General features: G+C 37.1%; 1 protein-coding gene across 1 annotated transcript in view; it reads left to right on the top strand.

The window, feature by feature from the left end:
* LOC107748599 (glycine N-methyltransferase-like) overlaps window positions 1-12,443 on the top strand; it is a 44,005-nt gene extending 31,562 nt beyond the window's left edge. The window contains exons 3-6 of the mRNA XM_016563477.1: window positions 1,710-1,823; window positions 1,899-2,041; window positions 3,839-3,963; window positions 11,091-12,443. Coding sequence (XP_016418963.1) covers window positions 1,710-1,823; window positions 1,899-2,041; window positions 3,839-3,963; window positions 11,091-11,262 — 554 coding nt within the window. The 3' untranslated portion in view covers window positions 11,263-12,443. The remainder of the gene's footprint in view (window positions 1-1,709; window positions 1,824-1,898; window positions 2,042-3,838; window positions 3,964-11,090) is intronic.
* The last annotated feature ends 219 nt before the right edge of the window (window positions 12,444-12,662 follow it).

Here is a 12,662-nt window from a genome sequence, read left to right as displayed (position 1 = left end):
GTGATATTTGATGTTCACTCACTTAGCACATGTATGGGATTACGTTTGTGCCAATTAAAATGAATGCCATTCTGACACAAATCTCTCGTGGGGGCGGGGCTAGCAGTTTTAGCTAGAGTTTTTGATTGACAGCTTCTTGACCTGGAAGTGAAGACGTCAGTGACAGTGTTGCCTTGCCAGTGTGGATGTGAGCGTCTGTTAGCGGCTTCCAATTTCATTTTAGTGATATAAAGTTAGGAGTTTTGTTTTTGAATTCAATCTGTATTTATCTGTTGCTACTACATAAGCTTTTAGGAGCGCTAGGAATCAAACGCGAGAGAAAAAGAAGGTCATATTGAGGTTTAATTATTAAAGTACTGTATATAATACTGGAAATATTGTATAATGTCCAATGTTCTTGTAGGATATTTGTTTATTGCTCATGATTCTTTTGCATTGTAGGGTCTAATTAGGTTGTGCGGTTACATTTGAAATACTATCATATATGTGTGATATATTCAGACGTCAAGAAAGTCTCTCTCCAACCAGGCAATCAAGCTCATTTTATTACATATTCCATGTTCTTGCTGTTCTTGCAGCCAATTGTTTTTATCATGCTGATAATTTTGTTTAGTTATTTTATTTAGTCATCTAACGTATCTAACGTTTAAAGTTGGAAATACATTTTAACAATCATCAACTCTTTCAAGTGTGACTTTTATAAACCAGTTTTAATGAATGTAAATGAAAATATGAATTAGTTCAAATAAATGTACATTCTTTATTGTCACTATAGCATATACAGAAGTATCAAAGTGAAAGTCTTGGATGCAATTATGTTGTGACAGGAAAGACCAGAATCCACGAAACACTAACTGCATAGTATACATGTAATGCACAGTATTCTCATAATTTACATTACTACACAAAATGCACAAGAACATAATATACAGAATATGTTCACAATTCATAATATGTTTTAAACTGCAATGATCCTTTCAACAGTTCCTGTTACAGTATAAGTTACAAAACAGTGAATGAGTATGTTATGTAATGGAGTGCAATATCAGTCTTTACAGGAATATTCCACCCCAAAAAATGAAAATTCTCTAATTTACTCACCTTCATGCCATTCCAGATGTATATGACTTTCTTTCTTGACATAAACACAAAGATTTTTAAGAAAATAATCCATCTCTGAGAATCCACATAACACAAGTGAATTGTAACCCATGCACGTATGACAGTTGATCGGAAGTGATTGTTAATAGTCAAAAGTTTAAATTATTAGTGTTTTTCTTATCTGTTGTTTCACTTCAAAATATACTGATTCAACCATTAAGGTCAGATGGATTACTGTCACAGTAGCTGTGTGTGGTTTTTAAAGCATCTTTAGGACTCACAGAGATGGATTATTTGGCTAAAAATCTTAATTTGTGTTTACCTGTCCAGTCGAAAGAAAGTAATATGCATTTGGGACAGCATGAGGGTGAGTAAAAGATGAGAGAATTTTTTAGTATACATGTAATGCACAGTATTCTCATAATTTACATTACTACACAAAATGCACAAGAACATAATATACAGAATATGTTCACAATTCATAATATGTTTTAAACTGCAACAGTTCCTGTTACAGTATAAGTTACAAAACCTTATAGAATAGAACAAATTTAGGACGGTTTATACACAACATTTTATAAATGAGGCCCCTGGTCTTTTTATTTCAGTAATTGAGGAGGCCAACTGGCTAACATTACCAGAAGATGTTAAAAAACCTGGAGATGGGTTTGATGCAGTAATCTGTCTAGGCAATTCATTTGCTCATTTACCAGACTTCAAAGGTAAGAATACCAAACCAAAATATGTTTCATATTTTTACGGATTTATCTATTTAACTACTTTCTCATATTTCACAGGAGACCAGAGTGATCAGAAGCTTGCCTTACAAAACATAGCCAGCATGGTGAAACCTGGAGGGATCCTAATCATTGACCACCGTAACTATGATTACATTCTTGAGACTGGCCAAGCACCCCAAGGAAAGAATATTTTCTATAAGGTAGTTAAAGACCCACTGAGGTGTGCTGACCTAATTTTCAATGAAACGGGAAGTTAGGGCGAGACATATCGTGTGAGTCTTCCCCTTTTTAAAAAAAATAGCCAATAGTGTTTAATTTATGACACAGCCACAGTTTTATAAAATAAGAAGTTTAATAGATTACCCCTTTAGGCCATGTTTACACCTGCTATTAAGATGCGTTTTTGTCGATTTGATCACAAGTGGACAACGCTAAAGAAAGATGTAAAGGGGGTCTGAAAGGTTTTGAGCTTGTCTACTTTTGATCATTTCCAGAAATAAGTCGAAAACGCATTTGAACAGGTTGTGATCAAATGCGTTCGAACAGCCACTAAAGACTGCCTCCTCTCTTGCCAACTGATCTAATTCTTAAACATTATGGGACATGAAGCGTGCCCGCAGAATTGAAACTACTGAATTTGAACTACTGCCTACTGAAAGTGTAAATTTGGTTTGAAGGCGAAAAATGTAAAATGTTTTCTTACCAGTCCTGATTCTAACACAAACCCACAGCGTTCGGCATAGTTTTGCAGAAACATATTCAGTTGTCTCCTTTCACATTCAAATGTAAATATCAAGTAGATCACGTAAATCGTATTTTTCGCAATATTAGATTGAAAGATCAGAAAAAGCCATACATTCACCCGCCCATAGGCACTCCCTTCAACGAAATCAGGAAAATGTTCAGAAGTGGCCAAAAGAGACTGATTAAACAACAGGTGTTAACGGGATGTCTATTTGTGATCCGATTGGCCAAAACGCATCTTAATACCAGGTGTAAACAGGGCCTTAGAACTACTATTAGGAAAAAACAGTGATACTTTTCAGTAATACAGTTTGAAAATCCTGGTGCATGGCACCGGTGTTATCTCTTTTCCTCATCATTGCTGTTTATAATGCAGAAGATGTCTAACCATTTGCGACGTTTGATTCCTTCATTGCACTTTAAAATACAGCATTCTGTCTAGAATTCAAATGGGCTGGATACATTTTGTTGTCCGTGCTGACTCGTGCATATGATCCACTCTGTGATCGTGTCTCTGGACCAGAGCACACTGTGCATGCTGTGGAGGTTTGCATGACGTCATTCACCCCATTGGAAAGCATGTTTAAACTCTTTGAATCACCCCCTATCCTCTATATAGTGCAATATGTGCCATTTGCAATATATAACATACAGTATACATTAGTGAAAACTTCAAAATCATTTATCCATATTGGCAAAAGTGACTAAGTTTTGAATTCTTATATCTTCTAAATGCAAATTTTGTTAATGTTTTGGAGCACATTAGCTTATAGATATCCTTAAGACTAACATATTCATATCAAAAACACTTACGTTTTGTTTTCATGGGGCCTTTAAGAATCCAACTTTGTACTTGGGACCACAGTTCACTCCATTTTGTTTTAAGAATAGCCTATAGACTATAATTGTGCTTGGCTTTTGTCTGAAATCATGCATCCACTTGGTTTATTATTTTTTTACATCAGGGCTTAGCTGCAAAACTGTGAAAAAAGAGACAAATTCTCATAAATATTTTTTCAGCATTACCTGCCTAAACATGACAGGAATTAAAGGTGCAGTAATGCAATTTCTGAGAAACAGTGTTAAAAATTTAAATCAACATGCAAACAAACAATTCTGTGAATATTTGCTAGCTGTCTGTTCTGTGTGATGAAAAAATGGTGTTTAATTTTAAGGCTGTTAAACTAAAAGGCTTATGTGAAAGTCCAGTAATTCTGATGAAATATGGAAAAAAATCAGTGCTTGTTTTTCAGAGTGACCTGAAACAGGACATCTCCACCTCAGTACTGTGGGTAAATAGCAAGCCTCACATGATCACACTGGACTACACTCTGGAACTGCCTCAACCAGAGGATGTTCAGACTCCACCTGATACAAGGTACTGTGACCTGAGCTTTTGGTGGGGTCAGTTTTTGAGTGGTTGTGATCTGTGTAATTATAGATTACTCTATAGATTACTAATTAGAACATGGATATAATTACAAAAATGTGAATCTATTTATCTATCTATCTATCTATCTATCTATCTGTCTATCTATCATCTATACATACACTACCAGTCAAATACATGCAGGCTTGGTGAACAGAAGATATTTATATATATATATATTTATTTATTTATTTAAAGGTCTGATTCTCGCTATTAACAAACATTTTGCCTCAATAAAATCCTAATTAGCTGCTTATTAATAGTTAATAAGGAAGTTGTTAAGTTTAAGTATTGGGTAGGATTAGGGATGTAGAATATGGTCATGCAGAATATGTGCTTTATAAGAAATAATAAACAGCCAATATGTTAAGAATAGGCATGCTAATAAGCAACTAGTTAATAGTGAGAATTGGTCCCTGTACTAAAGTGTTAATTTTTTCTCTCTCTCTCTCTCTCTCTCTCTCTCTCTGAATACTTGAATAATTAGAGATGCTAATTTATCTGGGCTGAGAATGGTGACAACCCACACTCATTTTAACCCTCTGAGGGCCGTTTGTCTATAATGCACACTTGGGATGTTTGAACCCCAGTGTGTGTGTGTGTGTGTGTGTGTGTGTGTGTGTGTGTGCAGTAAAATGTAAAGAAGATTTACATTTTCAATGACAATTGGGGGGTCAGTAACAAAAGTAGCAGTCAGTATTTGGTGTGACCACTAGACTACAGTGCATCTCATCCTCATGAACTGCACCAGATTTGTTGGTTCTTGCTTTAAGATGCTACCCCACTCTTCAACCAAGGCACTTATAAGTTACTGGACATTTCTGTGGGGACATGTGGGTACACGTGGTTTGCCACTGCAAGAAAGATCAACTGTCCTTCCTGTCTCCCTGTATCACTGTCTTAGGCATCTTACATTACATACGTTGAAGTTTATTGCTTTGGCCACATCTGCAGTTCTCATGCCTACCTGCAGAAGGCCTGTGCCTTCATGAAGGTGAGCAGGGACCCTGGATTTTCTTCTGGTGTTTTCAGTCAGTAGAAGGTTCCCTTTACTGTCCTAGTGGCCTGTTCAATTAAATCAACGCTTGAATAGAACTTTTTCATTTCATTTTTTAACATTAATAAAAAGGACAGTGCAGGTACGAGCACAAACTCAGAACAAGTAGTTTCTGCTCTTTCTCCGGCTGGGATCGCGGGTGACGCGGAGACTGCCAGTACGTCTGCAGTAGAAGCTGCTGAACACGAGCCGATTGCAGTTGTAGCTGCAGAGATTGAATCTGATAAAACAGAGATTGTTACTAAGTCTAGTAAAAATTATACTCTTCTGATGTCCGATGAGCAGTCTGAACATTCTGAAAACGCTTGTGTGGCGGTGGCAGACACTGATGAAATGGATGTTGAAGACAATGGTGATTTTGAGGAAGTATTACATACGTTGAAGTTTATTGCTTTGGCCACATCTGCAGTTCTCATGCCTACCTGCAGAAGGCCTGTGCCTTCATGAAGGTGAGCAGGGACCCTGGATTTTCTTCTGGTGTTTTCAGTCAGTAGAAGGTTCCCTTTACTGTCCTAGTGGCCTGTTCAATTAAATCAACGCTTGAATAGAACTTTTTCATTTCATTTTTTAACATTAAGTAGCTTGGTAATATGGCAAATATACCTCTCTCTCTCTCTCTGTCGAAGTGCATGCTGGGAGTGAACGGAGTGTGGTGAGGGTGAGTGCGTGTGTAGCTGTGTGCTTAAAACTTTTCTATCTTCTATCTTTTTTGTGTGTGTTTGTCTTTTATGTGTTGAATTGTTTGGCTGTTTAGCATTTAGGGGTGTTTTGCGTCTGCAACCAGCGTTATGCTGGGAAGCATGATGAACCAAAACACAATGAGTTTTGATAATTTAACCCGCCGCCATGGAGTGAAGGTGGAGTCTAAAATCAATGTGGAACAGTGTTGTTTAGCGGTGGGAGAGATTGTGGGACATGATAATATTGTTTCTGCATCGCGGATGAACAGTACAGTTGTTCTTTTTTAAAAAACAGTTGAAAAGGCAAATGACGCTGTACAAAACGGCGTAGTGTTGAATGGTTCACTCGTGCCTGTTTTGCCTTTGAGTAGCCCGTCTAAAAAAGTTATACTGTCCAACGTACCTCCGTTTATCAAAGATGAAGTATTGTCGCGGATGAACAGTGCCGTTGTTCTTTTTTTATTAAAACAGTTGAAAAGGCAAATGACGCTGTACAAAACGGCGTAGTGTTGAATGGTTCACTCGTGCCTGTTTTGCCTTTGAGTAGCCCGTCTAAAAAGGTTATACTGTCCAACGTACCTCCGTTTATCAAAGACGAAGTATTGATACAAGAATTATCTCGTTATGGAAAACTGGTTTCCCCTATCAAAAAAATCCCTCTTGGGTGCAAGTCACCATTGGTAAAACATCTAGTCTCGTTTAGAAGACACGTTTTCATGGTGCTGAAAAATGGAACTGATGAGATCGATTTGATTTTCAAGTTCAAAATTGATGGTTTCGATTACACAGTGTTTGCAACATCTGACACTACAATTAAATGTTTTAATTGCGGTAAAATCGGGCATCTTGTTCGTGATTGTCCTAATAAAAAGGACAGTGCAGGTACGAGCACAAACTCAGAACAAGTAGTTTCTGCTCTTTCTCCGGCTGGGATCGCGGGTGACGCGGAGACTGCCAGTACGTCTGCAGTAGAAGCTGCTGAACACGAGCCGATTGCAGTTGTAGCTGCAGAGATTGAATCTGATAAAACAGAGATTGTTACTAAGTCTAGTAAAAATTATACTCTTCTGATGTCCGATGAGCAGTCTGAACATTCTGAAAACGCTTGTGTGGCGGTGGCAGACACTGATGAAATGGATGTTGAAGACAATGGTGATTTTGAGGAAGTAGAATCTGTCTTTAAAATCCTGGTTAAAAGAAAGAAAAAAAGCTTTGGAAAGGCTATTAAACAAGTCAAGAAAGATGATGGTGGTAGTGATGCTCCTTCGAAATTTTTTTTTAATTTGGAAATGAAAAAAGGTCAGAGTAAAATTATTCATTCTTTATGATCAGCTACAGGACAAGAATTCACTGAGCCTGCTGATATACGTAACTGTGCTGTAGATTTTTATTCTGACCTTTATAAATCTGAACTTGTGGATGACTCGAGTCTGTCTGCGAGTGAGAAGGTAACAGCGCAGGTAATTAACCCCGAGAGCGTGGGTGAGAAAAGCACTTCAGCTGCTATCAATGCTGATACTCCGATTTCTAAATCCGTTATGGAGATAGATATGCAAAGAGGCGATGGAGCGGTTAATGTCTCGCAGTCCGATTTGCTTTGGGATGGCGTTGAAATGGAGACAGAACAGAGCCAATTTAAAGTGCCAACAAAGAGGAAAAAGGCTGGCGATTTACAAGCTGTTAAATCAAAGAAAGCAGATGTGGAGGTTGTCTATAGTGACGATGAAATGGAAAGCGGTAGTGAGTCCTCTGATTCTAGTGTAAGTTTGTCTCAGAGTGACTTTTCTACCGGCAGTTATGAAGCTGAAGATATTAAACTCTTTCTCAGGGCTACAAAAAACCAAAGAGGGGTGCGTGTAATCGAGTATTTTCCCGACACAAAACAGTTTGTTGACAAAACTAGGCTTTTCATGTCAGAAGGTTTGTTTACAAACAAGGAGATATATCGATTAAAAAAGATAGTGAAAAGACTCTCGTCTGGTGATGTTAATGAAGGTAGTGAGAAAGCTTAATATTATGACAATGCATGTAATGGGTGTGTGTGTAGTTTTGCTATGTTTTTTGCTGGGTTTTAAAACGCAGGGGGCTCTGGTCAGATCGCGGTTCCAGAGTGTGAACCAGATGGATGCTCCTTCCAGGTTTTTTTTTAACTTGGAGAAGAAGAATGGCCAGAGTAGGGCCTTTCATGCCTTGCGCTCTGAGTGTGGTAGATTAATGACGGACCCTGCAGAAATACGTAAGAGAGCAGTTTTTTTCTATGAAAACTTGTATAAAAATGAGCTGGGAGCAGGATATGAGGGTGAAAGTGATTTTTTTGTCGACTTGCCTCAGATGTCAGAGAAAGCAAATGCTGAAATCTCAGGTGCTTTGAGCGAGGGGGAGCTGTATAAGGCCCTCCAAGGAATGGAGTCTGGTAAGGCCCCGGGGATCGACGGTCTGCCAGTTGACTTGTATAAGTCATTCTGGGCTGAACTGAAAGAGGACTTGCTGGAGGTATTGAACGAAAGCCTGGCTGAAGGCCGGCTGCCTCTGAGCTGCCGCAGAGCAGTTTTAACCCTCTTGCCCAAAAAAGGTGACCTTACTGACATCAAGTGTTGGCGACCCGTATCACTGCTCTGTAGCGACTACAAACTGCTCTCCAAAGTATTGGCTAATCGGTTAGCAGGGGTGATGAATTGTGTCATCCATCCTGATCAAACCTACTGTGTTCCCGGCAGATCGAGTTTTGATAATGTGTCTTTAGTTCGTGATGTTTTTGAGGTCTCCAAGATGCTTAATCTGGACTGTGGTTTAATTTCTTTAGACCAGGAGAAAGCCTTTGACCTCGTGGAGCATTGTTACCTTTGGAAAGTTTTAGAGTCTTTTGGTTTTTGCCAAAAGTTTATTGATTATATCAGAGTTCTTTATAGTGGCGTTGAGAGCATTCTTAAGATCAATGGTGGTTTATGTGCTCCTTTTAAAGTTTATAGAGGTGTTCGGCAGGGGTGCTCACTATCTGGCATGCTCTATTCTTTAGCGATTGAACCATTTTAATTATTATAAACATATGGACGATCTTGACACCTTTGAAAGTATTTGGTGCTGTAACGGTGCTTTGTGTTGTTTATTCGAAGCTGACGTGATTTTTACATTTATGTGATTGGTCTTTTGTCTTCATGTAAATTATGGTTTTGATTGTACTGTGACTTTCTACTTGTATTAAAGTTTTGTTAAAATTCAAATTCTCTCTCTCTCTCTCTCTCTCTCTGTCTCTGATCTCTCAACATGATTCATGTAACCTTCTCTTTATTAACCATCTGGTTAAAGAATGGTATATACCAAGTGCACCACAAAGTGGTCAACATGGTATAAATGTCATAATTGGCAGAAAAGGTGCATGAAATATGAAGCCAAATATTGTACAAACGTGTCCTAAACTTATCTTACTGTATATGTTCAGTAATAATATAAAATAAGAAAAATGCTAAATATTTCTTAGGCAAAATGTAGATGTTTAATTTTAGAGTTCAACTCAAAAAGTCAAGGCAAAAATGCATTCTGTGTGAATAGCCCCTCAGGACTAGCAATATGTGACGGTAGGGCTGGGATTTGATTCCATCAAGGGGAATCGACTCTGTAAGACCCTCTTTTAAATTTCTGAGGTAATATTGATTGGAAGCTTGCTTAATTTCTGCGAACAGGTTCATTCGCTTCCATGGACTGGTTTCAAAAAATGATTCAGCAGGTTTTTTTATTCCATTGCGTAATGGTGTTCATCACGTCACCTATAACACATTTCTAACAACTTAGTGTTATGTTGTCATGCTGAAGCATTTAAATAATGCCACATGTGAGCTCATATAGCTGATTCTTACCTGTCAATGGTGTTTGTTGTCACCATTTTATTCTGTTGTTCTGCATGTTGAACTTGTCCAAAATGTAAGCTTCTGACAAATATTGCGTAGTCTACATATTGGACAGGTTTCCAAAATTAAAGGGTGTTCAATCTGAATTTAATGAAGCGACGAGAACACTTTTTCTGTGCAAAGAAAACAAAAACAACGACTTTATTCAACAAATCGTCTCCTCTACGTCAGCGTAACGCCAATTTGGAGAATTTCCGAGAATATACCTTGTTCTGTGTCAGCCGCGCCACAAGGAAACGTTTTCTACTCTTTGATTTGAACGAAAACAGCATATCCTTGTGGCGTATCCAAGACAGGAAGGACAGCTGTTCGTGTGTGTGTCCCCACCCTCCTCCCAGAAATGTCTGGGAACTTGGAGGTGCAAGGATAACCTCTCACAGCAAGAGCTAACAAATCTGTTGCAGTCCATGTGGATGAGATGCACTGAAGTACTTAAAGCAGCTGATGGCCACAACAGATACTGACTGGTACTTTTGAAATTCCAAATTTGTTTGATTTCCTTTTGAGTTACACAAATGAAATTAAATGAAATTAAATATCTGAAGAATTTTTCAGCTGTTTTGTCCATAGAATTAAACAATAGGGGCATAAAGATAGCGTAAAAGTAATCGATACAACACCAGTTTTCTGAAGTGATATGTTCACTTTGTATGATGAACAGAACGAAATGTAGTTGCCATCATGGTTAGGTCACCCAAAATTTAAATTCTGTCATCATTTCCCAAACCCATAAAACTCTTTAATTCCACTTCAAAACACAAATTAAGATGTTTTTAATAAAACCTGAGAAAGTTCTGTCCCTCCATTAAAAGTCTGTGTCTGTTTTTATATCCATTTGCAGTATAGTTGTCCTCTCCGTCTTTAACTGTACTGAGCAAGAGCAAACTAGCACAGTGACGCTTGCAAAATTGGCATCTTACAATTTATTATTAGCTATACTTTTAAAACAATCATCCATATATTATCTAAAATACAGTATGCACAATCTGCAATAATACACCATCCAGTGATGTCATGCTTTGTTTATACATTTAAAATAAAAAATTAAAATAATAATAATAATAAAAAGATAAGATGTATGAATGATTTGTCTGATGACTGATCAGATTTCGTGTGCTAAGTGGCCAAACAATTAGTGCATCCCTAGTACATGCAAAATAATTTCTAGTAAGCAATTAAGATAAATGTAAATTACTTGTGGAATTCCAATAAATATGTTGCTCACCAAGTACTCAGAGTCATGGCTATTTAGATGTTTGACACAAAACGGTTGCTGAACGGTTCTTTCGATACCTCACTACTTGAGGTTTTCACTGAACTGTAGCTATTTTAAATGAAATAAGTGGTGTGTGTGTGTGTGTGTGTATCAGGAATTGGTTATACATGATGTTACATGCATGATGTTCTTAAAAAGTTTTATTTTCTGTCTTGTAGTAAATTCCGCCTGTCATACTACCCCCATCGTTTGGAGAGTTTTAAGGAGATTTTGAGAGCATCGTTCTTTGGAAAATGCGAGCACAATGTATATGGAGACTTCAAGCAATACACCCCAGGGCAAGGAGAGGTGCCCTGTTATTTCATTCATGTGGTTAAAAAGACTACTTAAAGCCACATGCATTCTGCCATTTCTCTTTTTCTTTACTCTTTCATGTTACACATTCTTAAGCATTAAAAATATAAATGTACATTGTACTTTACAGAACACTGCTGAGAGCATGTCACACAGAATGTGTTTTTGTGTTCCACTGTGCTGCTTAATTGTTTTTTTTTTTTCTATGTAAACATGCGCTAGACGGATGTCTTTGTCCATTGATCCACACGTCAAATTACAGAAGTCAAAATAAAAAGATAAATGCATAAAAACCCCTTTTTCACCCCTGAATATTAAAGCATTATGGAATATGCTATGTAATATAAACAGATAAGTAAGTAATATAAGAATGGTTGTTATACAAGTCCGCAGGTATATCCATGCTATTCAGACTAACAGCACTAATCGTGCTGTAATATTACTTTTAAAAACGAGCAATATAATTATTTCCAGTCACTCTGTTTGGAACGGTGTAGCAAAAATAGACGAAGCTGAATTAGCAATTCATACTGTGTGTTCGAGAAACACAGTGTGAATGTTTTTGAACAAATTGTGTTGTGTTAATAATTTAACTGCTCACTTATAAAGACAGTTGTTTCCAACTACTGGCTTAACATTGTAACCTGAAGAAAGAATCGCTGAAAAATCCTTAGCAATTATACAGTCGGCCTGTTTGGAACATGGTGCAAACACAGATAAACAAGATGATACAAACAGTGTAAGTAAAAGCGTGATTAGGATCTACATTAATCGTTACACATAAATCGTAATAACTTACACATACATAATGAACCATACACAGTATAAATATAGCCATACAAATATGTATATTACTGAATGTTCAGACAAATACATATCACTGCTGTATGTCTTTCAAAAATGATTTAAAGTGCTGATTCTTTACTATTTTTCAGGGTGATTTAAATATGCACTGGCTAATACATAGTGTAATGATCTGTAGGTATGCAAAGATTAAAGTTTACTGGACCTTTTTTTTTTCAATGTTCAAACTGTATTTTCTTTAACATCTTATGGAGTTAAAGCCGGTGTTTCTTTAGGTTTGCTCATTGAGGGTTGTAAGGCTTTATTTCATTTTCCTTCTTGTGTTTGACCCATATCAAAATCCTTCGACACTCACACAATGTCAGGACTGTCTGGCGTTGAATTCCAAAATAAAAGCCCTCCAAAAATGAATATATAACCTTCCCCTTCTGTGTCCTCTGTCCTTTTTTTAAAAAACAACAAGGCTTGCTCAGTTGGGGTTTAAAATACTATTAATATTGAGAAATTAATATTAATTATTAATAAATTAATATTAATTACTATTAATATTATTCAGCTGCACTGACGTTATCATACCTCAACCTCCATTGCTTTCAATAAGAAACCTTTGTCGTCAATAGACAGACACGAAG

The sequence above is a fragment of the Sinocyclocheilus rhinocerous genome, unplaced genomic scaffold, assembly GCF_001515625.1.
Source record: "Sinocyclocheilus rhinocerous isolate Xijiao unplaced genomic scaffold, SAMN03320098_v1.1 scaffold2034, whole genome shotgun sequence".
Lineage (NCBI taxonomy): Eukaryota > Metazoa > Chordata > Actinopteri > Cypriniformes > Cyprinidae > Sinocyclocheilus > Sinocyclocheilus rhinocerous.
This window is presented reverse-complemented; position numbering and strand designations above follow the sequence as displayed.